General features: G+C 45.9%; 4 protein-coding genes across 7 annotated transcripts; 1 reads left to right on the forward strand and 3 right to left on the reverse strand.

Annotated features, from left to right (window-relative positions):
* Positions 1-349: 349 nt before the first annotated feature.
* naa10 (N-alpha-acetyltransferase 10, NatA catalytic subuni) lies at positions 350-2,266 on the reverse strand. 3 transcript variants are annotated; one of them, XM_076026353.1, is made up of 8 exons: positions 2,079-2,266; positions 1,823-1,921; positions 1,664-1,722; positions 1,530-1,575; positions 1,320-1,435; positions 1,165-1,209; positions 980-1,064; positions 350-871 (listed from the first exon to the last, which is right to left on the reverse strand). In XM_076026353.1, exons 1-8 carry the CDS (start codon positions 2,097-2,099, stop codon positions 689-691), a joined length of 654 nt encoding a protein of 217 aa, XP_075882468.1. In that variant the 5' UTR covers positions 2,100-2,266; the 3' UTR covers positions 350-688. The 3 variants fall into 3 exon arrangements, with proteins under 3 accessions (XP_075882468.1, XP_075882467.1, XP_075882465.1); XM_076026352.1 differs by having other exon boundaries at positions 350-888; positions 979-1,064; XM_076026350.1 differs by having other exon boundaries at positions 350-897; positions 979-1,064.
* Positions 2,267-3,238: 972 nt separating this feature from the next.
* LOC142888224 (ceramide kinase) lies at positions 3,239-10,609 on the forward strand. Its single transcript, XM_076026356.1, has 13 exons — positions 3,239-3,651; positions 4,682-4,777; positions 5,048-5,185; positions 5,728-5,856; positions 5,935-5,998; positions 6,083-6,228; positions 7,154-7,228; positions 7,316-7,468; positions 8,132-8,237; positions 8,795-8,898; positions 9,561-9,757; positions 9,865-10,181; positions 10,286-10,609. Exons 1-13 carry the CDS (start codon positions 3,528-3,530, stop codon positions 10,356-10,358), a joined length of 1,722 nt encoding a protein of 573 aa, XP_075882471.1. The 5' UTR covers positions 3,239-3,527; the 3' UTR covers positions 10,359-10,609.
* A 3-nt stretch (positions 10,610-10,612) lies between these two features.
* Positions 10,613-16,799, reverse strand: LOC142888225 (glucose-6-phosphate 1-dehydrogenase-like). Of its 2 annotated transcripts, XM_076026358.1 has the most exons (13): positions 16,585-16,799; positions 16,036-16,073; positions 15,821-15,929; positions 14,868-15,085; positions 14,619-14,777; positions 14,420-14,545; positions 13,877-13,970; positions 13,589-13,775; positions 13,267-13,502; positions 12,581-12,657; positions 11,937-12,029; positions 11,758-11,823; positions 10,613-11,051 (listed from the first exon to the last, which is right to left on the reverse strand). In XM_076026358.1, the coding sequence occupies exons 1-13, from the start codon at positions 16,717-16,719 to the stop codon at positions 11,039-11,041; spliced, it is 1,551 nt and encodes a 516-aa protein (XP_075882473.1). In that variant the 5' UTR covers positions 16,720-16,799; the 3' UTR covers positions 10,613-11,038. The 2 variants fall into 2 exon arrangements, with proteins under 2 accessions (XP_075882473.1, XP_075882472.1); XM_076026357.1 differs by lacking the exon at positions 10,613-11,051 and having other exon boundaries at positions 11,642-11,823.
* An 851-nt stretch (positions 16,800-17,650) lies between these two features.
* galnt6 (UDP-N-acetyl-alpha-D-galactosamine:polypeptide N-acetylgalactosaminyltransferase 6 (GalNAc-T6)) lies at positions 17,651-25,624 on the reverse strand. The gene is made up of 11 exons (XM_076026355.1): positions 25,374-25,624; positions 23,302-23,814; positions 22,671-22,843; positions 20,364-20,513; positions 19,773-20,007; positions 19,553-19,670; positions 19,250-19,450; positions 18,998-19,129; positions 18,783-18,884; positions 18,513-18,671; positions 17,651-18,258 (listed from the first exon to the last, which is right to left on the reverse strand). The coding sequence occupies exons 2-11, from the start codon at positions 23,781-23,783 to the stop codon at positions 18,145-18,147; spliced, it is 1,866 nt and encodes a 621-aa protein (XP_075882470.1). The 5' UTR covers positions 23,784-23,814; positions 25,374-25,624; the 3' UTR covers positions 17,651-18,144.
* Positions 25,625-26,985: the final 1,361 nt, after the last annotated feature.

A 26,985-nucleotide genomic window follows, 5' to 3' on the forward strand; every position in this document is an offset into this window, starting at 1 on the left:
CGCGAGCAACACTCCATCGTTCCTTCGTAATTATACCGCTAGAGGGCACCCGTGGTAAAAGCTATCCTTCACCGTCAGCGGATTTTTTTTTTTACCTTACTCATGGTGATTGTGTAAAACGTAATTAACGTTAAAGTCTAAATACTCTCCAGGAACTTTCTTCCTGCAGATGGTGAAATAGCTAAGAAAGTGTCAAAGGTGAACTATTATGCCTCCATGCCAGTTGAACAGTGTCTTGGACAAACTGTGGTACCACTGTAGCATGCTCTTTCTCGAGATGTTTTCTACAAACGGTGACAGGTGATGAGTTGTGTCAGTCACTCGATGAAATGAGAGCAGAGCAAAAAGGTAATATTGGAAAGATTTATTTGCAGTTATCCTGTTAAATAATGTGGGGGGGGGAAAACAGTTTTTTGTTTTCTTGTAAATAGCATGGAATCCATCAATCCAATAAAACTTTTGAGACCAGTCATTTATTTTTTTAGGTTCAATTAGCCATAACCTAAAAATCCTGTAATGCATTTGCAATACATTTGGTTCACCACTGTAGCTGAAAGCAAACCTTCAGGGGAAACATGTAATGGGCTTTGGTGTGCTCCAAACCAGTTTGTACAGTCTGTGACGTCATCGAATACAGATTAAAAAGTGGAAGTGATCAGCGAGTTTTAAAATGTCCAGGACTACAGCGTCATTGCGAATCAGACGAAGAATCTTTAACATCCGTGCTTTCTGTGGCCTCGCTGACTTCGCTCAGCTCTTTGCTCTCGCCGCCGCTGTCCCGCTCGCTCTCCCTCTCCTGGTCGCCGGACCCTGATGGGCTCTGGCCAGATGGTGCGTCCTGTCCTGAGACGCGCACACCAGGCTTTCTCAGCTGTGGGACACAAGCCGCATGTATGGCCAAAATTAAAAAGAAATAATTAATACAAAAACAAAAACATATTGTGTTTGCATATTTGATGAACATGAGGACTTAAGGTACCTCATCTGCCATGTGGGCTAAGTCCCTCTTCATGGCATAGGCATCCTCCCCATCTGCATAGTATTTAGGCTCTACCTCACTGATCCTGTAGAACAAGAATTATATAAGGGAGCGAGTCAGAGGCCGAGGACTCAATACATTTCAGCAAAAGCCAAACAAAAGTTCCGGCGAAGAAATTATCTTACTGGAATTTGAGTGTGTTTGAATACAGATGCAGGGCTGCTCGGTTACTGCAAAGAAGACAGAAAATGAGAAAATTAAATAACAGGAATTTGAGTCTGAAGCCTAATAATGAGAAAGGAAGAAAGGCTTTTGAAATTTAGCCTGCAGCACACACTACCTTTTGCGAACATGAAGAGAGACATATTTGGCATTGAAGTTTTCTATCATTGCCCGGCTGGCTTGGTCCATCAGCTTTTGTGCAAGCCCCAGACGTCGATGAGACCGTTTTACTGCCTGAAAAACAAAACAAAAACAAAGATAAAGATTTAAGTAAGTGGTCACTCACAATCAACAACAACAACAAAGATGGGTCTTTCTTCCATCTTACCAGGGATGTGATGTGTCCATGTGGCACGTCATCTGGGTCTTCCTCCCTACAAACAATCCAGGGTAGTTTTATGTTAGAGACAATGGGCTTACTTTTACTTAAACATGACATGGCCGCGAATAAAAGTTACTTACATCTTTGCCAGCACGTATCCCACAATTTTGCCATTTTCATCTTCTGCAATGTATGAGAGCTGTGTCGACGGGGGGGGGAGGAGTTTTTTTTTCATTTCAATCAACAACATATTTGGCCGAACCACAACAGCACGTTATCCACGCTATGCTGCTACTCACCTGAGGCCAAGACAACCCGTGGTAGAAGTAGTATTTCATCTGATAGTTTTCAGGAAGGCACAGCAGGTTACAATGCTGCATGTTCATCAGGTCCTCCGGCTGAAAGGTGGAATCCAAAAAGTCAGGCTGATGTACCGTCTAACAGTGTCCGACCATACTTTGAAAGGCACCTAAAGGGGAGGCTAGGGCAGCTAGCTTAGCAACAAACAGCAGCGTTAAAACCGGCATGGCTGCGATGGGTTTCTCGACTACTTACCCTTGCGTTTCGGATGTTCATTTTGATTGTTTTGTTGACAGGGATGCACGAACAAAAATAGAATTAACTATGTTGTATTATTCAATCACTTCATAATAATTACAGTGAAAGTTTACAAAGCGTCTCTCACAAACTAGCTTACTCGACTAGCTAGCTTAGGAGGAGGGCGAGGAGGAAGGAGCGTGCCAACCGGGAGGATTTCCGGTTGCACCCTGAGATGGAATTCCAAAATAAATGTCATGGGCGTACAAATTCAATTTGAAGTACAAGGGGAAAGGGGCCATAAATTAGCTTTATTTCAAAGAACCTCTATTTGGATATTATTATTTTTTAATTCTATTTTTTATACTTGCTATACTATGTCATGCTTCTTTTCTTTCCTATTTTCTGACTAGCTGTCTGACAACAACATAACGTTTTAGGGGAAAAGAAATCAGCGATTTTTATTAATATGAATCCGTTCTGTATATTACCATCAAAGACAGATGGCAATTTCAATGGGGTGACAATTGTGGGAGTGAGGAAGGAGAGAAACAGATTTTTTTATTTGTTTGTGATAAAGTTTGGATCAATTTTGGGAGGATCAAATTAAATATGTTTACTGCAGCATCACAAAAAAACATCCAATTTGTTATATCTGTAGATAACTTTTTTAATAATTAAATGTCTACTAAAATAACTAGTTTTAAAATACTATACATAACATCCTTTAAATGAATTAGGCACAATGTTTGCATCCATCTGTTATTTATTTATTTATTAATTTATTAATTTATTAATTTCCCTGCATAGTTTGCACTGAAACACAATTCCACCCCGCCCAGTCACAGGTAGGATTCTACCTACCTGTGCGCACTCCTGACGCATTTATCTTTAAATTATGGCTAATGGTCTTTAAAAGACACTCAAAAGAGTCCCTGAGTTATCTATACCCAAACGTCAGTTTTGCAGCAATTTCATTAGCATTCCCTAAGCCAAGCCTAATTCATTTATTTTTCTATGGAAACATTCATCAGCCAAACATTAATTTGCCACAAAAAGATAATCTGATCTGATCTGCCAGTCCCACGGTATAAACCAGTGGGCCAATCAGCAGTTCAAAATGCAAATGCAGCAGGTGTCACCAGGGAGGGACCGCGGAAGAAAACATGTTTGGGAATAAACCACCGCTGCGAGGCAGTCGGTCGGTGTCTTCGCCTGCTGTCACTGGCAGGAACAGTGACCTGGAGAGGACAGATCCTCGGGTTCAGTCAGGGGAACTTTCTCAGATCTGATAAAAAAAAAAAGAAAAAAAAAAGAAAAAAGAATCCGGTGACTGATGGCGACGTCAGCGAGCAGGCCGGATGCCTGTTGACAGCGGCGGCGCCTGCGGTACTTCGTTATGGATGTCGGCCGCGTTTGCTCAAGTTTCTCCGAGAAAAGTGCAAGAGCGAGGCTGCGGCTGCCGGGATGGAGGCGGACCTGCGGCTGGAGTCCAGCCTGTGGGTCGGAAACAAGAGGTACCGGGCTGTTCTGACCGGATGGCACTTCAACTGGACCGAGGTGGACAAGAAGAACCGGGACAAGAAAACGAGTAGGCGGCTTTTTTTTTTTTTTTTTTTTTTTAAGTCAAGTCAACCGTGAGAGAATGTCGTTGTTTGATGTCGTCCTGTGACTGATAATACAACAGGTGAAGTGGAGTCATTTCCGCCTGATTGGGTTTTTCTTTAAATAAATAAAAAACACCACCTTCAACAGGCTCCCCTAATGCGTTTTTCGGATCCTTGCGGCGGAAACAATTGTTTCAGCCCTCTAAAAGTCTGTGGCAGCTGGCGGAGAACATGCGGAACAAGTTAAACAGCACCGACACGAAATACAGTTTACTGTACACACCGGCCGGAGAGCACTCGCTCACGGTGACGTGAGTCAGGGCTGCCGCTCAATGCTCGGAAGTCATCCCCAGCCCCACGGCAACACGCCCCCTATTGTGGAAGAGGAACACACACACAAAGAACACAGAGTGGCAGGTGTTCATTGGAGTATCTGGTCAGTCAGGCCAGTTGTCAATGGACACCGAACTTTTGGTGACCCTACGTGTACTATTAAACAAACAAAAACAAAATCTAAAAAGTATTGACTGATGGCCCAGTTGAGGTTATGTCATTCCAAAAGCTGTCTCCACTGCCAGGTAATTTGCGATTTTTTTGATATCAGAGCCGATAGCATGAGGACCTATAAAATAAAAGGGTGCGTGAGGAACAAAGTGCCAGCGGTGTAAATCTTCTTCAATGACATTCACAGTAACTCTTTGTCCCATTAGAAGTCATGCGCACTCAACCCAGCGTCCACAAAATCAGAACTCCGGAACCACTAAATTGAATTTCGTCTCTGACAATTTGTGACCTTTTTTTTTCTCTCTCATTGAGAACACTACAAAGGGGCCTTTCAGAAAGTCTAAAAAAAAAAAAAAGGCATGCAGTCAGTGTTCCGGCTATTTCCTGTCCCAAACAGGCCGTTACAGACTTGAAACAATCGTGTGTGAGGACGTTTGTAGGCATTCAGGTTAAAGAGGTCAGCGCCATGTGATAGTTACACCGCTTTTCATTCTGTCTTTGTGATTAAAGATTCAGTGCCCGTGGCGGAGGTGGTCGGAGTGGAGGAGGGACGGGTGGAGGTACTGCCCCAGAAGTTAGTGGAGGACACGGACAAAGACTTCACAGGTGAGGCTGTCCTGCCAAACTCACCCCGCACACACACACACACACACACACACACACACACACGCACACATCCAGGCCTGTGCTCAGGTAAGCAGTAATCATACAACGTGATGAGCTGCGCTGCAGACTTTAAAATTAGATGAGCCCGTGAATAATTCACACGCTAGTGTCCAAAGCACAAGCCGCTACGCAGCGGCCCGATGGTGCGGCTTGTGTCGATCCAGTGGTTTTCACAGCTCACTTCAATGAACTGTCCGCCTGGTTGTCCAGTTTTCTACGTGAAGCGCCGCAGCAGCGGGGGATCTTATGGGTTGCTCTGGAGCCTGGGCCGGACCCAGTTCAGCTGCCCCAGTCGGGTCCTCAGAGACCAGTGGACAAAACACCTGCGGACTGCCCTCAGAACCCACAGTAAGGATGCATACTAGTACAACTGCAGTACAGCTGTCCTGCGTTCTATCTCCACTTTCGCACTTTCACCTCATATGTATACCAGAGATACTATATATATATATATATATACATATTAATCGATGCGATTAATCAATTTCAAACCGAAATCGGATTTATTAGTCAAGACAATGTTTAAAAAAGGAAAATCTTAAAGTCGTTTCTCCTCTCACGTGCTTCTGGACTGTGCGCCTTTATTTTACAAAATGTTAAAGTTTTGCATTTTAATCATTCATCGTTGTTCAAGATGATAGAAAAAAACATTTATTTTTAAAGTGATGTTTGGTGAAAGACAGTGAAGGTTGTCACTTTATCCACAGCGGAATTAGTTTTCACTTTATTCTCAAAATACATTCACTATTCTATACTATATGTCACTATTGCTACTCGTTCACGTTGAGTTGGAGTTGCAACGAAAAGCAACTTCCCCTTGGGAATGAATAAAGTATTCAAAGTATTAACCCTTTCAGACGATTCATCATCCAAGTACGGTGTCTTCTCAGGTCCATTGCGCCCGCACAGACTCCTGGTGTTTGTCAATCCGTTTGGGGGCAAAAGGAAAGGCAGACAGATCTACCACTCGCTGGTCGCCCCTCTGTTTGAGCTGGCTGGAATCAGCTCTCACGTGATTGGTGAGTGACAGAGAAACAAAAGTGTTGAAAGTCTGACAGGATGAATGTGAGCGACGGGCCTGATGTTGTTTTGTGCAGTGACTGAACAGGCGAACCAGGCCAGGGATCACCTCCTGAAGAAAGACCTGGCCGGCTTTGATGGGTAAGGCCTCTGCGGCGCTGTCAGCAGCACAGGTAGGCTCGGTGAAGAAACGGCAAGAAAAGCCTCTGTTTGTTTCCATGACAGCGTGGTGTGTGTTGGCGGGGACGGCATGTTCAGTGAAGTGCTCCACGGAGTGGTCGGCCGCACGCAGCAGGAAGCCGGCCGCTGTGAGAACGACCCGGACGTCATTTTGCAGCCCTGTCCGCTGCACATTGGCATCATCCCCGCAGGTAATAGTGGGGTCTCTGTTGGCAGTGTTCATTTTGTGGAGGAAAAATTTTCTTTTTTTTGTTGTTGACTAAAACGAGACATTGACTAAATAAAAATCAATTCACAAGGACTAAGACGATGACGTTGTGATGCCCCTGGAGTGTCATCAAGGAGGTTCTGGTAGGCGTGTCAACTTGTGATCGTCTGCAGCCTCAGCACACCTGGGCCCAGTGTGCTGAGGTTACTTAAGCACCTGCAGCCACTTTCACTCTCTCTCTCTCACTGCTGCAGGACTCCCAGGCACTCCACGGCCGCACCCTGTTTGGTTTTCTTTGTACACTATTTTGGTCGAATTGGAATCATTTGTTTGCCATGGTTTCGTCTCCCTTTTAGTTGTGGTCAAGAGCCAGGTCATGACAACGTGTATTGATATTTTCATCAACGAATAAAAACGACACGAAAATGTCTGCCAGAGACAAGATCCAATCAGAGCTCATTTTGTTTGTGGAAGGAAATGACGATTTAGAAAGTGGAGTTCTAAATCCAAATTCCTTATAAAGAGGAGTTGTGAACGAAGTAAACCAGTCAGAGCCACGTGGTCAGGAAGTCACGTAGTCCGTACACACAGATTATCTGGTACAGACTAGTTTAGGACCAAATGTCAACAGTGGGGCGGAAGAGACGACAGGACACGTTTGATATGAAAGAAAATAAAACACCTTGTAAAAACTGTGGCGCGAAGGCATCAGGAATCGACTAAATAACTTTAATTGACTAAAATGATTATGATATTTAGTCAACTAAAACTAAAACAATTTAGATGATTAAGTTATGACTAAAACTAAATCAAATTTTGCTGTCAAAATGAACACTGACTGTTTGGAGTGTTTAGTCGACGGCCACAGACCTAACGCCACACATCCTGTTGTATCGTCCCAACGACAGGCTCCACGGACTGCGTGTGTTATGCCACGGTGGGCGTCATCGACCCAGTGACATCAGCTTTGCACATCATCATTGGTGAGTTCATTCTTTTTTTATTTTTTTTATTTATTTGTTTATTTTTTAATCTGTGCGTGTAGCCTCACCTCCGACTATGCCTTGCAGGAGATTCTCAGCCTTTGGATGTTTGTTCAGTCCATCAAGGCTCTGCGCTGGTGCGCTACTCAGTGTCCCTGGTGGGCTATGGATTTTATGGGGATGTGCTCGCCGAGAGCGAAAAGCACCGCTGGATGGGACCCCTGAGATACGACTACTCAGGTACAGGTGCAGTCAGCGCACTGAAATACTATGAGACTCTGCCCACTTCTGCCGGACTACAAAGAGTGGAGCCTCCTTGCAGACCACAGTAGAAAACCCCCCCAAAAAACACTGATGGCAGTATTACATAAACTTCTGATGACATCTAGATTTTTTTTTCCTTTTTTAAACCTGCACTGTTTTGTTCATCGCATGGTCAACATGTAATTACTGCAGTGAAAATGAAAAAGTAATTAAGTTGTATCAGAGTTCTCTACAACTTCAAGACATCTAACTGGTACATGTTTAAGGAGGAGGATTTACTGTTTTCCTACGAGTGCACACAAACAAAACAATTGATTTATTTTAATTACCTTTTATTCTGCTATACTGTTTGCCTGTCCGTTCCTAACAAAGATGCAATTTCAAAAGACTGCACCCTCTAACCTGTAGGGAGTGCTGCAGACCTCTCAGCTCGACTACTTTTAGATAAACCTTTCTCATTTCTCGGGTTCTTGCCTTGCCATATTTGCCGTAAAATATGATTACACGTATATGACTCTGAGATTTTCATGTACAAATATCATAATATAGTCGAAAATGTCACATAGTTTGTAAAGTTAAGAGAAGTTGCAAGTTCCTTCCATGTGTTTCCAGCTTACGTGGCACTTCTCCTCTCTGCAGGCACCATGATGTACCTGTGCAACAGGAGCTATGCAGGCGTAGTTCAGTATTTACCAGCAGACCCTGTCATCTCCAGTCCCAGAGACAGAACGCGCTGCCTGTCAGGGTAAAACACCATCACACACCCACAACACTGAGGGGGGGGGGAGTGAAACCGCTGTAAACACACAACATGCTGTGTTAATATATAAACACGGTTTCAAAGGGAAGTGGGTATGGTGTTGTTGGGCGACAACTCCAAAGCACTTTTATTGCAACTTTTTATGTGGCGCTGTTGCTGCGACGTGACTTCCTGAAGCAGCGTTTGCCCGAAAGGCCCCGAAGAGTAGAACATTTCCTGAAGGCGGCCGGCCAGCAGATGGAGTTGAGGAGACAAGGAAAAGGAATGAAAAGGAAAAGTGTCCCTGGGAACCCGTCCTTGTTTGGTGCATCTTAAGAGGGCTTGGAACCATGTCAGGGGGAACTTAATCCAGCCGAAAGCCGAGCCTCTGTCTCACCTCACAGGGTTCAGTGCCTCTTGCCTTTGTCTGAGGGCAGCCACCTCTGGCTGTCGACAAATAGACGATCGCGCTCACACGAATGGGTGTCAAGTGCATTTCACCGTCTTTGCAACCAGACTAAAGCCGTTGGGTTTCATAGCTTTCTTTCCTTTTTTTCTTTCAGGTGCAGTGTTTGCTCAAGAAGCACGGAAAGACTGATCCAGCAGCCCGCCGACTCTGGCTCCCAGTGCAGCTCCCACTACAGCCAGTTCAGCAGTGACTCAGACGGTCAGTCCCGGCTTGTGTGTATGTTGTTTGTTAGTCGGCAGAGCAGGAATTGTCAGTGCCAGTGCAGTTCCTTCGGCTCATCCTGTTTAAAACAAGTTAAAGACGACTTTCAACCTGTTTCTTTTGCATTGTCACGTTTTGTTTTGTGTTTGTTTTTTTTGGGCCTCATCCAGCTTGATCCCAGCAATTCAGACCGGCTCATTTGCCAAACAAACCGCAGTTCACTTCCTCTTATATAAATGAATTAGGGCTGTCAGCGTTAACACATTAATCGCAATTAGTTAAATACAGTCTCTAAATACAATCTTTCGGCGCCCTTGTTAAACGATGGTGTCATTCAGAGTCTGAATGACACCCTTCAGACTCTGAATTTCAGACCAGGTGTGAAGCAGCGTGCACCTCCGTGAGCGATCCGCGTCAAGCTGGACAGGAAGTCGCTCAAAGAAACACGAGAAAATCCAGTTAATTTTCAAAATAAAATTAAATACAGCGATTGACAAATGCAATCATATTAGAAAATTCTGCGATTAATCGCGATTAAAAAAAATAATCATTTGACAGCCCTAAAATAAATAAACAAATAAAAATCAGTGCATCGCAAAGGGTACCAGTGTGTGTGCGCCAAGTAAATAAAATCAAACATGTGTTGCCTCTCCCTCCAGGTGAGTGGGTGACTGTGGAAGGCAGGTTCAGGTCTGTGTCTCTCACCTGCATGTCCAGCTCATGTCCCAAAAGTCCTATGGGCCTCTCGCCCTCTGCCCACCTGGCAGACGGTTCTGGGGACCTCATCCTGGTGTGGGAGGGCCACCCACTGGGCTTTCTCAAATTTCTCTACAGACACACCGGCACACAGGACCAGGTACGGACCCAAGGCACGTCACATTTTGAAACGGCGGTGGACTTTCAAAGACGCCAGTGAACACGGTCGGCCATCTTTTTAAATTTTTTTTATTATTATACTTTCAGTTTGACTTTCCGTTTGTGGAGGTCCACCGCGTGAAGGCCGTCCGCTTCTCTCTGCCTCCCGGCAAAGAGGACGACGACTACGAGGGCATTTGCGGAACCAACGTGGGGCCAGATGACGGGCAGACGGGGAACGTGGAGGCGGTGAGCAGGAACGGATCGCGGCTGCGCCTCTCTGAGGACGGCCCAGGGCAAGACACGGCCGAGGGCTACAAAGCAAGAAGCTCCTTCCTGTGCGGTCTGTGCTGCAGTAAAGCTCCTGAGGTGTCAGTCTGGAACTGCGATGGAGAGATTCTGTCCGTAACAGAAATCATGTGCAGGTACAAGTCTTTAATTTATTTATTTATTTTTTGTAGTCCTTGCAGTGCATTTTTTTTTTTTTTTTTTGCAACGTCATAATGGGAACAACAACTTTTCCTCTCAGGGTTCATGCCCAGCTGGTTCGCCTGTACGCCCGAGGCATCGAGGCTGCCAACAACTCCGGCGACCAAAGTTAAGGAAAAGAAACGCTGACCGATGACAGTAAAGAAAAAAAAAACAAACGACAGTATGAATGTTATTTTGGCCAGGTTGCTATGTCAATTTCAACCAGTCAGCCTCAGGGAAAGTCCTGGCAACCGACTTCCTCATGTTTCAGTTAGTTTTTTTTCCAAGTACCCTTATGCAACAAATATGAGTTATTTATTTTTAAATGTTTGTTGGTTGAGTACCGTAAATCTTATATCATATTAAAGTAAAATGTAATGCACAGTTTGTTATGCGGGTTTTTTTTTTTATGCTTTTCCCTTCACTTGAGCCTCTCGAGCAGTAATGTCAACAGCGTTCCAAAGACAGTTAACAACTTCATGCAGTAAAAAAAAACAAACAATAAGCACAGTTTGACGACACAGTTTCCCCTCCCTGTTAGATTTTACCTCAAGTATAACCCCACATTCGACTGTTTCATAGAGATCAGAGTTACTTGGTGAGAATACAACAGCCCATATTATCAAATCTAGGCTAGTAAAGAGCCAGTACAACACACTACGCTCCTGAGGTGAAGTTCCTTTTAGCAGCTGTTCACCCGCATTGCGCTTTCCACGGTCCAGCAGGTACTGACGCCAGCCCCACGGTCTGCTGTCAGCTGGTGTGTGTGCGTGCGTGCGTGTGTGCGTGTTTGTCGATGGGAGGAGCCCAGCTAGACCACGTAACTGGTAGAGACACAAACGGGTGCCATTAGTGCGCTGCAGGCAAACAAACAATTTAACACAATTCAGACGCTAGAGATGAAAAAAATCAAATCATTGCAGGGAGTCAAACAATTTAACACAATTCAGACGCAGAGATAAAGAAAGAAATCAAAACAGTCGCCGTCTAGCTGGAAGTCACCATTACCTGTTGACGGAGCTTCAAGCGCCCCTCTGTCATCAAGACTGTTTTTACAAACCACATCAACCTGCTCACCTGGCATCAAGAATCATGATGAGGTAATAATACTTGGCATCGGTGACATCATGTTATGGTTCAGCGGGCTGCCGCCAACTCATACCAGCTGGCAGCAAAGAACAGGAGCATACACACACACACGCACACACGCACGCTACTGTGAACACACAGATAATCACGTTGGGTCAAGTTGTTAAGTGCATTTTCTCTGGAGGCCAGAGGTTGTTAGTGGGACGGGTGCTTTTGAAAAGTGAACAGATAAGTGATTGCTGAATTTAAAATGAAAAATGTTGACATTTTGGTTGGATTAGAAACAACAAAAAACCAACGGTGAAATCAGACGAGAGCACAGCGGTGACAGATTGCAGTAAAGTCTTTTTTTATTATTATTTGTAAAAGCTCTCTACAAAAGTGTGTATTAGTGTGTTAGCGTGAGACAGGAGATGTCATTACATGTGGGGCTTCACCCACTTGTACGTTCCCTCATAGCGGAATCCCACGTTCTTCATGAGTTCGTCCGCCGCTTCTGGGCCGCGACTGGGGACACCAGCGGGAAGAGACAAAGGTCACAGCGGACGCAAACGTGAGACAGGCAAACATGCGGGTTTCTTTCCCGACTCCTGCATTTTAATCCCACAATGGTACCTTACCTTCCATATACGTAAGGAATGGGCTTCTTCTTCTCTGCTTCTATTTGGTGCAGCAGCGGGGTAAAGATCCTCCAGGCTTCTCGCAGCTCATCACTGGCACAGGATAAGAGAATTTCTTTTTAGTTCTCTTTTTTTCCTTTTGGTTTTCCTTGTGTTTACGCTCCAACCACTTAAAACACTATTTTTCAAGATCCAAACAGAATCAATCGAAATAAAATATGGTTCTATAGGTCAGTCGGCTTGCCTACCATTAAAAATTATGAGTCCCATATTTCTGTGAGAGTAATAAATAGTCGGTCAAATGTCAATCAATGAATGACAGGGCACTTTATCTGAACAACACTACACTAATCTTATTGCCAGCCACACTAATCGTATTGCCAGCCCCATAATGTTACACAAGGTGCACTGCACTGCCTGTTGGCCCAACTTTTCTACAGCCCATGGTGGACTGCGTGAGTCATAAGCTAGCCGTCCCGATCCTGCACAGAGTCTGATGCGTTTATGAAGGGGTGAGGGGCTGGGAGGGGAGCACTGAATCAACCTCAACCTCCGCCGATGGACTCAAGGGGGCGTCCTGTTTCCCAGGAACGCAGTCTTGGCAACCCTGTGTGTAAATGTTTCACTACGTTTTGCAAACAAACCTGCGGACGAAATGCATCTGGTTTCCACAGAAGACGTCCAGTATCAGCCGTTCATAAGCGTCTGGGAGCTTCACGTTCTGGGGGAAGAGCACAATTTGGAACCACCCTTAACATAATCTCTTATGTTTCTTACCAAACCATGATCATGACATAAGCCGAGAATCCACTTGCACACAGTGTATAACACATTTCTGAATGGGCCCATCTTACTTTAATGTTGTTTTCTCACAACAGTCCGTGTCTCTGTTGTGTCAGTTAACGCCTGAGCAGTTTTGGGGTTTGATCCACACAAGGCTGACAGTGAGTGCCCTCTGTGTTGTCACAAAGGGAACTGGTGCACTCGCTCCCCAACCAGGTATTTGTCTCGTCTTGCAGCTGCCTTGTTTATGTCAGCTTCAAAAAGCAAGTGCAAGGTTCAATGAGTATTAGCTCAAAGCTAAAAATGAATAAATAAAAATTAATGGTAAGATGTAAACAGAGAGCTAACGGTGAGGTGTTTTTTTTTTGTTTTTTGTTTTTTTTTTTTAGAAATAATTGTGCTAAACTGCTCTCTGGAGTGTGGGATGAAAGTGGAACAAATGATGAGGGACCTTGAAGCAAGTACAAGATCCTAATATCTGGTCAAGAAAAGACACAGAGGGAAACACAAAGCTCCTGCAGCTGAAGTGCAGCAGAATGCTCCGTACCTTGTATCTGCTCTTGTAGGTGAGGTCCAGCTCCGTCTCCTCAGGGCTGAAGTAAACCCCCGGCCTCTTGGTCAACATCTTCAAGTAAATGGCTTCGTCGGGCTGCACTCGCATCACCAGCTCGTTCCTCTGACAGCGGTCGGCAAATATCTGGCCCGGCACGTCGGTGAACTGCAGACGCACCTCCGCTTTGCGCTCGTTCAGGGCTTTGCCACAGCGGAGGATGAAAGGGACCCCTGGCAAGAGGCGGCACACGTGGATTCAAGGCGATTGCAATACATCTCGTGGGGTACAGATGGGGAAATGAGTGAAAATGCCTCACCGTCCCATCTTTCGTTGCGGATGTAGAGCACGGCGGAGGCAAAGGTTGGCGTGCAGGAGCCCTTTGGTACAGTGGGGTCGTCCAGGTAGCCCAGCCTGGACTGGCCCTCTCCCTTAGGGTCGCCCACGTACTGGCCGAGCACCACATCGGAGGCGGCAACGGGGGCGATGCACTTCAGCACCTTCACCTGCAGTGTGCCAATGATGGCAACATTATCTCTTCACAGGGGTGGGGAAGAAACTAAACTGAAGGAACGTATGGACGATCCCCCCGCACAGCTCAAATTACCTTCTCGTCCCTGACGTCGTCAGGGCTGGTCGACGTTGGTTTCTCCATGGCGACCAAGCACAGCATCTGCAGCAGGTGGTTCTGCATGACATCCCTACGTGCAGAAATGATCATCAAGGACCATCATCACGGCAAAATGTTCTAGACGCACGTCTATTGTCCTGGTTTAGTTTTTTATTACAGAGTGGAGTGGAGCAGCATTACGTGACAAATAATAATACCCTGCTGTTCTCTACTGAAACCAGTGTATTTAGCTTTCTGTTTACAGCCTGCTGCTAAAATTCTCCCTTCAAAACTGATGCTTTGTTGGAATTTCCATGTTTGGAAGGAGCGAAATTCAAGGCAGTCCGAAAGGGCAGAGCACAACATCTGGCTGAGAGGTGTTGATGGTAACTGGGGAAAGGTAAAGTTCATAGCTACATTCTTAACTAGACACATTTTTGAAAGAGGAGCAAACCAACCCCATTTTCACAAACTGGAGACATACTGGCGTTAAAAAACCCTGTCCAACCCTGTCCAAAATGTTGGACCACCGTATCTCACCGAATGATCCCAAAGTCATCAAAGTATCCTCCGCGGCCCTGGGTGCCAAACGGTTCCTTGAAGGTGAGAACCACCGCGGCCACACTGGTCCGGTTCCATATGGGTCCAAAGATGCGATTTCCAAACCTACAAGAGACAAGCGAGTTTACACTCCACGGAAATCCATCTTTGACCAGCGGGTTATCCAACAAGATGTTACCTCAGAACCATCAGGTTCTGGACCATCTCCTTGCCCAGGTAGTGGTCTATGCGGTAGAGCTGATCCTCTTTGAACATGGAGGACAGATGAGCCGACAGCTCGTGCGAGCTCTGGAGGTCCCGGCCAAACGGTTTCTCAACGATGATCCTGTTCCACCCTCTGCTTTCCCAACACAGAGCGTCAGATTAAAGCTGTCACATGCACAGGAAACATCTGGGGGGTGGAGTCTTGGGTGAAGTCGCTGCTGACCTGCTACTCATGCACTTGGCTCGGATGTTTGTGCTAACATGATGGTACACAGTTGGAGGCAGAGCCAGGTAGAAGAGCCGCTTGGCGTCCTCTCCGCCTGGTAGCGAAGACAGGTGGGCGTTGAGTCGGGCAAAAGAGCTGACGTCGTCGTACGTGCCCCTGAGGTATGAGTTTTTACGGAAGAAGGCAGCGAGACTCTCACTCTCTTCGTCTGAGACCTGCAAGAAACAGAGAACAACGGTTTCCTATCCAGCAACAAGAAAAGATCTGCAAGTTGATTAACAAAGATCAGAAAGTCCCATATTAAATAAAATTTAGATTATTATTATTTCATTATTAGTAGAGAAGTCAGATATTATCGGCCGATAAAGGCATTATAAATTAAAATCTGAAAATATCGGTATTGGGAAAAAATATCATAAAAAACATGACTTTTATTTCTCCCGAATTTAATAGTCATCCCAAAGAATGAATTCCTCGAATTTCCTGGTATCACTAAATGATGATGTCATCAAACCGCATCAGAGCATAACAGCAAGCAGCATGCGTATTTCAGCAGAGTGGTTTCAGTGGTGGCTGGCTCAATGTTTATTTTTATTTGTAAAACCTTTAAGTTATTACATTTATCATTATCTAATGCAAAAATAAATGCAAGCATTTTAGTTAAAACAAATGCGTTGTTGGTCTTTCCACTGGTGTGGAATGGAACAAAAACAAGGCGGCTGCAAGACGGGACAGCCCTGTAAGGTTCATCACACACTTTATCTGCACACTTTGCAGTGCAAAAGAAGATCCAACATCTACGTAGATGTTGGATCGCTCCCATCCCTGGAAATTCACAGACAGGCATGAGCAGTGGAGACGGACAGAACCGCAAGAAAATGTTGGTATTATTTTGTATGGTGCAGATTCTTTACATTTTACACTCTACACCATGTAAACATAAATCCTACCTTCATATGAGGTAGACATGCTGCCTTGATATCCTCCACAGTCAGGTCGGACCGGGCAAAACCCACAAAGTATGTGTCACCCGGGAGCAGACCATCCCTGAACAGCCACCTACAGGAGGGACAGTGTAAGTCAAAGGCAGCGAGCCGGAACTCTTGCCAAGGGTCAAACTCCTCCGAGCACAAGGAGAGGCTGTAGTTCCAACACAGTGACGTACCACAGCGTAGGATAGATCTTCTTTTTTGCCAGATCGCCCTGTACAAACAAGTCAAAGAATGAGGCACCATAAGTCTTTGCTCCCTGTTTGAACAGAAAAGGCGTAATACTTTGGGGGGGAGAAAGAGTTGAGCAGACAATGTCGGTGGAGTCTATTTGTTGTGCAACGTTGGACCTTGGAACACACCTTTTACTGTAGGACTCCCCCCCCCTTTTAGTGCAATTTAAACTGGAAATAACACGCAGGTTGGTAAAATGAAAGAAAAACAGAAAGAACCCATGCAAGTTCCAGAACTTGGCACAAACAACGCCTCGCTTTTCATTGATTGACAATGAAATAAGTTGATTCGGCACATTTTTGCTCTCAGTCTGATTTCCACTCTGACCCCAGAGGATTGTTCAGTCTGTCAACCCCGGACACATTCCGTCCACCGCCCGCCCGTCCCTGCCCCCAAAGCGTCGTTGTTTATTTTTTTATTTTTTTTTGTCCCCCCCCCCGAAATTTCTGTTGGAATGTTGAAAACAAATGGAGTGTTGACGGTATACTCACAGAGGCTCCTAGGATGATGAATATGTGTGTGTCGGAGCCCGAGGAGTGCTCCTCTCCGTAGAGCTCCTTCCTGAGCTGTCCGAACACCTCGGAGCGGGTCGCCGGCTCCGCACTCATCTTCTGCTCCGCACTCATCTTCTGCTCCGTGCAGTCACGTCTGTGCCGCCGCTGGAGCTGCTCTCATGACCCTGTGGCCACATGACGCGTTGTTCGGGCGGCTGTGGTGAAAAAAACCCCAGTCGTCATCCTCTGCTTGCAAAAACGGTCAGCGGCTAAATGCCGCCATCTAGCGTCGAATGCAACTCTCCCATAAAACTGACTTCCTTATGACGTCACAAAAACAAATCTGAAACGAAACAAAAGCCCTATATAATGTAACAGAAAGAATATATAACGGTATATATTTATGTTATATCATCAGTATTACATGTCTTTATAATATATACTCCACAGGATACAAATCAATAAAATTATCTAAAATAAAATCTAACCGAAAAGTACCATATATTTGTGTTCTTATTTCTTAGGCAAACAGCCAAATATTACAGAATGGAGATTTTAGCAAACCTCTGAAAAACAACCAAAAAAACCCCCCCACAATACTGTAGTGACTAAAAATAGCAATAGAGACCACAATACAAATATTGCTAAGTCTTTTTAAGAGCTTATTTTCCCTGTGTAGTGCTGTGAAGTCAACATATTGAGGTCTTGTCTCAGTTTCGAAACTGTGCAGCGGTGGGGGAAGAGGTGGTGGTGGGGGCGGTAACTGTAACTAACATTTCTGGTCCTCCCTGTGTAGCAGCTGGTAACAAGTGACAGGAATGTTTACCGCTCCGAGACAAATCTCTGTATAAGAGTTACACAAGAAATAATTAGTGCTTTGAGCGCAGAAAATCGCTGCGCGGCTTTGAGGTTGACTGATGTTATCAGCAGGCCGACTAAAACTGCGTGTGTTCACCGAGTCATTCACTGAGTCATTCACTGTTAAATCCTGAGCATGTTAAATCCTGAAAAACAATTTGGCCACAGAGAATTAGTCATTATTGGAATCCATTTAAATCACAGCAGCTAAAGGAACTACTACTACAGGGTCATTCAAGTGTGAATTTATGTGAGACAAAATACAATTTATTTTAAAAAAACAAAAACAAAAATCAGGCACAAGAGTTATCAACATCCCTTCTTTTGTTTTTTCTTCATTTGTGTTTTTTTTTTTTTTTTTTCCAGCTAAAGTGAAATTTTCACTTAATTAAGATCACTGCCCCACAGTGAAGCCACCAATCATGAACACAAGGTCCACTCCGTGTTAGGTCATCCCCCCAAAACCACCTTCAAATGTCTCTGTTCCATCTTAAATAAAAAATTAAAATTAAGGCCAACCCAAGCGCTGCCAATGGTCTTCACTCTCTCCTTCATCTTTAATTGGCAACCAGCCAAACACCCCAAAGCTCCACAGCAGGAATCCCTTCTGCTTGATTATGGAGCGCGCTCCCCGTAGCAGCGTAATGGGCACGAGGTGCCACAGAGTTTTTGATCTTCTTCTGCTGTTTGGAGGAGAGTTCAGCTGAAGGTCCAGTGTTGGAAGGAGTCGTCAGCGCTGCAAGTGTCCATCAGAATTTTGCCTCCGTCCAGCCGCAAACAGTGGCCACTACCGGGATTCTTCAGGAGGTTGTTCTGCCGGGGCAGTGTGTAGGGAAGCACATTTGTTAGGTTTCAAAGCGCTGAGTTAATAGTTGACACGTTGTCACTGTCCATGATCGCTCACAGCCAATAAAACACAAATGATATTTTCAGAAAAAAAGGAAAGCCGTAATTCAATACCAAGCATATTTTCTAGCTAATAACCAGTCACGTAGAATTACAACTTGAGCCAGCGGAAGCGTTACAAAGAGTTCAGACAGATGTTTTTCTAAGGAAACAGTTCTAACCTCTGTAATAATCCACTCCTGTGACGGCGCCAAGGTGGTGCCCTTTCCTTTCCGCTGGCACAGTTCAATCTTCACCGGGTCTCCCGGCTTCGAGGCCTGAAGGCACAGCTGCTTCCCGATGTTGTGGCGCAGCTCTTTTTGAGACGAGTATTCAAAGTACTGGACAGGAATGGACCAGCAGCCATGTCAGACACCAGTGTGCCCACGCTCAACCAGGACAATCTGCATTTATTTTTGAAATTGAAATTCTAGGCCTTCGCCCTCCTTTACCTGGTTGCCACCCATGTTGTGACACGTGTACATGATGACTGGCTTCCCCCCCTGGTTGTTCTCTCCAACGTCCAGGCAGGTCTTGGAGCCGAGATTTTTCAACTGGGGTGCAATACAAACATGAAAAAAAACTTAAAGCGGAAATTACGAAACACGAGGAAAACATTTATTCTGTCACAAATCCACAGAGGCTAAATAGGGGGAAGTGGACTCACAGCACCAAACTTCTCCGGGTGCAAATCAGGAAGGTAGATTTCTGGGTAGATGGTGTTCAAGAACCAGGTGAAGTTCTTGCAGTGCAGCCGCTCTCTCAGCTCCAGGCGATCAGATATGTCTCCATACTTGTGCTGCAGAGAGCGATGCACATTTAAAATAAACAAATACAGAAAAACAAACAAACAAAAAAAACAGAAGAATTTCAAAACCATAATCACAATCATGAGTGCGTTAAACACGTCGACTCTGACCTCTCTGGCCATGGTGGCGGCGTTGTTGTTGCGGCGATAGAAGACCTGCTTGTAGTCGTCCATCCAGACCTCGGCCAGGCGCACCTGGTTGCGGGTGATGACTGCCGTGCCTTTGGGGAACGTGTGAGGGCTCTTGGTGCGGAACACGTGGCCCACAACAGAGCACGGGATGATCTCCAGCTGACCGCCACACTGCCACACCTTTGGGTTTGGCAGAGGGGGACATGAAGAAAGAAATCAAAATAATGATAATGACGCTAATAATAATAATAACAAATACAACAACAACAACAGCACACTGACCCTGAAGGACATCTCCACATTCTCACCCCCCCAGATCTCCATTTTGTCGTCATACGTTCCGATGTGTTCAAAGTACTTCTTGGAGATGGAGAAGAGGCCGCCGGCGAAGGTGGGAGTTCTGTGGATTGTTGAGGGTTAGACACACAAAAAAATACCCTGTCAAGACAGTGAAATAACCCCGCTGTGGGTTTTAAGGCGACGACGGTGAGCTGCTTCTCACTTCACAGGGTAGGTCTCGTCCTTGCGCAGCTTCCGGGCCTCCTCAGGGATGCCCTCCCACCCGAAGGTCAGGCTCCAGTCGAAGTTGCCGCGGTTCGAGGCGTGGCTGGTGGACGCCGGCTTGTGGAACTTGAAGTTGTTCAGGTCAATGGTGGTGATCTCCGGGCTGACCACGGCGGTCGGCTCCTCCACAATACGCATCAACAGGGGCTCCAGCCACCCGTCGAAGCACTCGCCTGCGCAGGGTCGGCGCGAGAGATGGAATTTATTTATTTATTTATTTTTGCTTTGGCATTGCAAACAGCATCTCGTCAGAAACACAAAAGGAAGTGGTGTGCAGACTGATGTCATGAGAACAGAGCGCGGCATCCTGCATGGCTAGCGCCTCAAACTGAGCTGCATTTATAACTGACACACGCACACGAAAAGTATTAATGGGAAAACCCCAACTCTGTCTGAGTCTTACTCATCACCGTCTGGGACGAGCAAAAACCCACAATGCTCTTATTGCAATTGTTCTTCCAATCTGCTGTTGCTGCTGCTTGAGTAAGACTGTGGTCATCTGTGTTTGTGTGTGTGTGTGTGGTCTTACAGTGAGCATCCAGAAAGGTGAGGATCTCCCCCTGAGCCACGCCGGCCCCCAGCAGCCTGGCAGTGATGAGGCCCTTCCTCTCCTTCTGCCTCACCACGCGAACAACCTTCAGCTGCCGCACAAAGATGTCCAGCTGGCTCTTCAGGTGCTCTGAGGAAGAAAAAAAAAAAACACCCTAAAAACACAAAACTAAATACCAATCTGTTTTTGCTGTCCTGCATTGACTGAATATGAAAGGTGAGGCGGGAGTGCAGCGACAGTTTTGTCAATAGACGCGCCCTTGTTTTTTTTTTTTAAATGAAATTTAAAAGGAAGTAGACAAAAGGGAAAACTAAAATTGAGAAACTCTTTGCATAGGAGACACGCAGCGGAAACGTTGCTGGTAAAATGAAGTCAGACGCCCCTCCCACTCTGAGAAAGAGTACGACCACAATACCCATTTCACATTTGAGTATGAGTTTCAGTTGAGTGAGCGCACCAACCACACGGCAGCAAAAGGAGAAGTTCCGACGCTCAGCGGCAGAGGAACACGGGAAGCCGAGACCAACGGCACGTTCCGACAAGGGGAACCGACTGACTGGCTGTTTTCTGACAGGCCGCAGGAAGGAGGCACCGCTGGGCAACAGCATCGCGACAAAAGCCTCTCTTCAGGCGAGGAGAACGTCAGCAGCAAAGCTCTCCAGTCAATAAGCAAGAGACAAGTGATGAAACCGCTTCTGCAGCTGCTCCGCCTGTCTAGGAAGCTGCTTTGAACAGGCAACACTGTCACTCTATGCAGGGCCACATTACCATTAGTATTTTCATTAGAGGTAGGCTTTACACGATCACGATTTTTGTGCCGATCACTGATCACCGAGTTTAAATAAACCGATCACCGATCCGATCACGTGAGGAGCAATATTTAAATTACTTATTTATGTACACCCCTTGCCTTCTCACTTTCCCGACTATACAGACAAGCACTGTCTAAAGGTGTTTGCTTTAGCATCCGTTTCGAGTTTGCTTTTCTTTTTATTTCTCCGCGCTGCGTTTCTTGAACTCGACATGCATCTCCGTGTGCATCTTTTCCAAGTGCCTGATTAAATTTGTCGTGTTGAAATTTTTTGCCGATGTTCCCCCGCGAGGTACTGTAGCGTTGCATATATTGCAGATAGCTTGTGCTATGTCCGTTTCTCTCAGTCTGAAAAACTTCCACACCTCGGACATGTTTGTTTGTGTCACCCATGGATGTTGCTATCGTGAAGATTCAAAGAAACTTTATTGTCCGTCACATAGCGCCAGTACTCAAAACAGGAAGAGGCACGAAGACGAAAATGAAGTTTCTTTGAATCTCTCTCGGAGACAAACATGTCGATGCTGTGAAACCTCTTTGGAGTAAATGAGACAGATTAAAAAAGTTTCAACACGACCATGACGTCATTGATCGGATGGGTGATTTATGACATGACGCCCGATCACGAACATTTCAAAAAAATGCCAAATATCGGCAGATCCGATATAGCTGGGCACCTTTATTTGGTAAATTGTTTAATTGCTACTCGTGATCTCAAATAGTTAATGAGCCAATCATATGGCAACAACTTTTAAATTCTGCAATGTTTATCCAGACATTTTCGTTCCACACAAAAGTAAATGCAGGAATTAAAAGTTCTGCAAGTTGCACAGCAAAGAACCGCTGCTTTGAACTTTAAGGTACAATTAAAATACAAACTGAAGTCATATTACGTTATGTCTTACTATGTGCACTTGGCTTCTCGTCAGACGTGAAAGTCTCCTTTAACCAACATGTGATGCATTACTGTACTTTCAGTTTTTATTTTTTTTTATTTTTAAACAACTTGTTTTGTTGCTATTGGTATTAACCATCTAAATCCCACAGAAGTGGTTCTGTAAGAAAACATAGAGCAGTGGTGCACTCTGCACAATAACACAAGTTTCTGCTGAGACTTTTGGTACTTTGGTGCCACATCACAAGATACAAACATTCACTTCCAGGGTCACTCTCATTTACGACGCCATTAACTGCCCTGCTCCCTCACCGTCACACTGCAACAGTAAAACGTAAAAGCCAAGGCTGCGCAGGGTTATCTTATCACACTGAGCAGTGTATAGTGACTGGAATGCTGCCCTAGAAAACAAAATGACCTCAAGTTTAGTAATAACTTTCTTTCAAACCAGGACATTTTTTTCCACAGGGGAAGTCATCCTTGTGTTAATGTTAACAACAAACAACAAATAGCGTGGGCCACTTCCAATACGCAATTTGTGTTTGTGTGTGTGGGTGTGTGTATTTGTTAATCCACGCACCTGCCTCACTGGCGTCGTCCACCAAGATGATCTCTTTGAGCAGGATGGCGGGAGACGTGTGCAGGACGCTGTAGACCGTCCGCAGGAGGGTGGACCAGGCCTCGTTGTGGAAGACGATGATGACGCTGGTGGTGGGCAGCGGGGGGCAGCGGCGAAACCTCCTCTCAACGCACCTGAGCCACACAAAAGAGTCGGCGCATGGGAGGGAGGCAAAGGCGGCTGGTGTGTCTGATCAACGGGAGGCCTCGCAGAGCCCCGCAAGAACTTGTTTTACCACTTTTCAATAAAAAATACTATCTTTAAATAATACAAAATGTACAGAAATTACATTAAAGATTTGATTTGAAAAACAAAAACAAAAAAAAAAACAGAAAATAAAAAATGAGTGAGTCTTTTATTCCAAATGCCCGTAAGCATTCTTGAACCGCTGCACCTTCTGTTTTTAGTGTATTTCACTCTTAACATATTCTGAGTTGTATCTCTTAATGTGTGAAAGCACAGAGTGAAGGTACATGTACATACTTCACCGTAAAGTGTCGACTAAACTAGCATAGGATAGCTAATTCGCTATCCAGCTGACTGCTTGTTGGTAAACACATCAAGGGCTAATATTCAGTGGATGGCAACTCACTCAGGAGGCCTCGTGTCCTCTCCCAGACTGCGGCTGAGCGAGATGCGGTCGCTGGCAAACTGGTTGAAGCAGTGTCTCTTCATGCCTTCTTCCTTCTCCTTCTCTTCCTCCGGTGACATGCGGTCCTTCTGAAACGCCTTCCCGTCGGCGCCGAAGGCCTTGGGGTCCTGCGGTGGCCGTTCCAGGTGAGGCTTGAGGTCAACGTGGGTGTAAAATCCAGACAGGCAGTTGGGGTCTTCAGTGGGGCCCTGCTCCACCACGGGCGGCTGCGGCGGTCCGATCTGGAAGCCCATGTTGTGGACGGCGTCGCGGACCATCACCATCACCCTGTCCTTCCTGTCGGCCAGGTCCTGGAACCAGGGGTCGCCGGTGGACGCAGAGCCCACGTCCCTCTGGAGAACCACCAGGGTCACCATGAAGAGGGTCCCCCCCAGGATAACCAACTTCAGCGGGGACAGACGGCGACGTGAGAACACACGCATGTCTGGAGTGAGGGGGCGGTGGTGGAGATGTCTTCAAAGCGGTTTCAAAAAACAAACACAAAACAAAAAATAAATACGAGCTCAGTTGCCTGAGGCAGGCTGCCGGTCGATGGGTCGCAGGTACTTTATTTCCTCGCTAACCAGCCACTCGCTACGTGGCGGGGAGGTGACATTACAGGCGGAGCGAGAGCACTGTCGCAACTCGGAAGGAAACCTGCCTTCAACCTGTTTGTGCGTCCGTGCCGAAGTGTCATAGCAGCAATACAGCAGCCCCGCCCTCCAACCGGCCTCCCTGCCTCGTCACATGAACAGTCCCACAGGGCGGGTGAGCAGGAATGACGAGGCGGTAGGGAGGGAGGGAGGGAACAAACAGGCACACCCCTGAGCAAACACCTGGAGTCACCTGTTCTGTTTCACAGTTCCTCCAGGACCCACGTGGTGCCCGCTGCTTCGGGAAGCTGCGCGAGCTCTCACACAGGTTAATGAGTGACGCGCCGTGCCCCGATCCGAGACGGCCCGGGAAAAGGCAAAGGGCGGCGCCTTCAGCACTTCCAATCATCCACCTGCTCCAGGAAGGAGTTTGCTGTGTGAGGCAGACGCGGCGGACAATCTGTATGTTCCAATGTGACCCGAGGAGGTGGCGGAGGAGGAGGACTGTCACAATTAAAAGACCCCATGACTTGTGTGACATTTTGGAACAGTGAGCAATCCTAGCTGGGATTTCATAGACGAGAACAATTAAAAAAACAAACAAAAAAAAACTATTTGGGTTTTTGAGCTTGACAAGGTCTCTTAAAAACAATTTGCTAAAAAAATCCAATGACCATTAATAAGCATTTACTTGTACTTTTAAGAGTGGTTCCACTTATATGCGCTCAGGGTTCTGTGATTCTTGCCATGACATCCCAGGTGGCGCAAGAAAGAGGTGAGATCGAGCAAGACATCAGGAAACGAGGATGACATGAACTTTTCTTAAACATTTGCCCATGCCTACCATTAGACGCCACCAAATCTTCAGCACCGGCCCTTGAAAGGCATATTTCCATCAATCGGTTCACTTACTGTTCAGGTTGGCTGCTCACTCTTACTCGGTCATGATTAATTTACCTCAGTACCCCCATTTATTATTGAATCAGGTGGACAGGCTATATATAAAGCCCTTCAAACCGGTTGGCTCGGGCCAATAACCGGTAAGTACAGTTGTAAATTATGAGGAAGGGGAAATTATTCAACTAAAAAAAATAAATGAAGTGGAAAAAAAACACACCGACTTAACTCTTAAAATGTGTGAATAAGAGTTATTTCTTTAAAGCAAAGTAACAACTCCTCATATCTTCGAATCACTATGTGAAAAAACATGAAAGTCGTCTTAGCAGCGATGAATGACGCCTGTCAGACGTCACGATGCGCTCAATCGAAATGAAAGAGGAAGGATTCCGAAAGGAATGGCTCGTCTGTTCCTCATATTTTGGTTTGTTTGATTTTGGCTCTTTGAAAGCTTTGCAACCTTTCGCATCTTCGGGCGAGACGTCGGACACACGAACGAGAAGTCAGTCAACAAAAAAGATCCCTCCCCAAACCTCGACTCACCTCAGACCGACACGCGCAGCTCCTCGGGTCCCTGAACCAGTTCCGTTCGAAGTGAGTGACTTCAAAACAACCGGCTGCTTTTGTCAGATGGCGCGAGACGAGGCCTTAGCGCCGAGCTAAAGTTATATGGAGGAGTTTGTGTATTTTGTGTATGTCTCTGTGTCTCTGTGTGTGTGGCCTGAGTCAAGACGCAAGTTCCGCAGCCTCACGGCGTCTTCTGCCCCGAGCGCGACAGGTGTTCCGAGTTGAAAGTGATTAGCTGGAGTGAGGCCCCCTGGTGGCCACCTACTAAATGTACATCCCTCTGGCCACATGTGTTCCAACGAGCTGCTATTGACTACCGCATCCACGTTGAGACTACTCTCCGTATTAATATGCGGAAGAAGATTAGGGACACGTAAAGAGGATTAATTTTTTTTAATATACGCTTAAAATATTAAATTGTCAATGCATTGATAGACAAGATTTTATTATTTGTTTTCCATCCATCCATACCCACTTACTCAGGGTCACACTGTTGGAGCCTATCCCAGGCTGCACCCTGGACAAATCAGAAAGGCCACATAGAACAAACACACACACACACACACACACACACACACACACACACACACTTACTTTAGAGTTCCCAATTTGCCTAACATGCCAGTTTTTGGACTGTGGGAGGAAGCTGGAGAACCTGGAGAGAACCCATGAAGACACAGGGGGGAACTTTCAAACTCCACACAGAAAGGCCCCAGGCCCGGGATCGAACCCACAACCTTCTTGCTGTGAGGGGAGAGCGCTAACCACTGCTCCGTTCAAGCCAGCCATACACTTGGGCTAGGTAATAATAATGAAACATTAGAAATACAAAGTGGTCCTGATCCAGTGCCAGCCATTGCTTGAGCTCGGCCCCCGAGTAAGAGGAGGACAGGAAGGAAGAGCAACAGCAACATTTCAGCGGTCCATGTTATTTCAACTAGTGCCACTCCGTGTTTTGTTGCCAGTTTGTTGCAATAAATAAATAAATTTAATGCCAAAGAGAAACTAATCAGTGGTACACCCGCACTAACAAGTCCGTAACACCAGCTTAATATAGCAACATGAAGTGCTCTTTTCAGCAGGGATTAGCAGGAATTTATGGTGCTTAATTAATGTTCAACATGGAGCACTGCAAGTGAACACTGCCTTCTGCTTCAACAGAAATTCATTATTCATGAGCAAGCAATTAAATACTCGCTCCCATATCACCCCCTTGAAACCGTAGACTGATTTATGCAGGAAAAAAGAGAAGGAGGCCTCTCTCGGGTTACTGTCACAGGGCGGAATCTTGATTGCCGGCTGCTGATTGACTTGAGAGGTAAACCGAAGCCATACAAGTAAAAGTACTTATACAGCAAAGCCCTGTTTTGAACTTTTGTTTTGCTCTACGTTGGAGCAGAACTGGTGTTTTGAATTCACGGCACGGTGCGCTGACAGATACAGAGACTTCAATCATTCAGCAATTCCATCCATCTAGCATTCTACACTTAGGCTCACAGGGGTCTGGAGCTCGGACAAGTCACCAGTTCACTGCAGGGCCGCACAGACAGACAAACAACCACCTGTACTCATACATACCGGCAAGCGT

This window comes from Nelusetta ayraudi, unplaced genomic scaffold, assembly GCF_046127955.1.
Source record: "Nelusetta ayraudi isolate G7.1 ecotype Tasmania unplaced genomic scaffold, CSIRO-AGI_Nayr_v1 ptg000019l, whole genome shotgun sequence".
In the NCBI taxonomy this organism is placed as follows: Eukaryota; Metazoa; Chordata; class Actinopteri; order Tetraodontiformes; family Monacanthidae; genus Nelusetta; species Nelusetta ayraudi.

What these genes read in the sequence shown, in the direction of transcription:
- naa10 (XM_076026350.1), bottom strand. Translation starts at nt 2,099, where the DNA reads ATGAACATCCGAAACGCAAGG. An exon ending in TCTCTTCATGTTCGCAAAAG is followed by an intron (nt 1,210 to 1,319) that starts GTAGTGTGTGCT and finishes TCTTCTTTGCAG; the next exon opens with TAACCGAGCAGCCCTGCATC. An exon ending in TCAAACACACTCAAATTCCA is followed by an intron (nt 1,065 to 1,164) that starts GTAAGATAATTT and finishes CTTGTTCTACAG; the next exon opens with GATCAGTGAGGTAGAGCCTA.
- galnt6 (XM_076026355.1), bottom strand. Translation starts at nt 23,783, where the DNA reads ATGCGTGTGTTCTCACGTCGCCGTCTGTCCCCGCTGAAGTTGGTTATC. An exon ending in ACAACATGGGTGGCAACCAG is followed by an intron (nt 18,672 to 18,782) that starts GTAAAGGAGGGC and finishes ATTCCTGTCCAG; the next exon opens with TACTTTGAATACTCGTCTCA. An exon ending in AGGAGTGGATTATTACAGAG is followed by an intron (nt 18,259 to 18,512) that starts GTTAGAACTGTT and finishes CTGCCCCGGCAG; the next exon opens with AACAACCTCCTGAAGAATCC.
- LOC142888225 (XM_076026357.1), bottom strand. Translation starts at nt 16,719, where the DNA reads ATGAGTGCGGAGCAGAAGATGAGTGCGGAGCCGGCGACCCGCTCCGAG. An exon ending in TCATCATCCTAGGAGCCTCT is followed by an intron (nt 16,074 to 16,584) that starts GTGAGTATACCG and finishes TTGTTTGTACAG; the next exon opens with GGCGATCTGGCAAAAAAGAA. An exon ending in AAGATCTATCCTACGCTGTG is followed by an intron (nt 15,930 to 16,035) that starts GTACGTCACTGT and finishes TCCCTCCTGTAG; the next exon opens with GTGGCTGTTCAGGGATGGTC.
- LOC142888224 (XM_076026356.1), top strand. Translation starts at nt 3,528, where the DNA reads ATGGAGGCGGACCTGCGGCTGGAGTCCAGCCTGTGGGTCGGAAACAAG. An exon ending in AGCTTTGCACATCATCATTG is followed by an intron (nt 7,229 to 7,315) that starts GTGAGTTCATTC and finishes TATGCCTTGCAG; the next exon opens with GAGATTCTCAGCCTTTGGAT. An exon ending in AGAACGCGCTGCCTGTCAGG is followed by an intron (nt 8,238 to 8,794) that starts GTAAAACACCAT and finishes TTTTTCTTTCAG; the next exon opens with GTGCAGTGTTTGCTCAAGAA.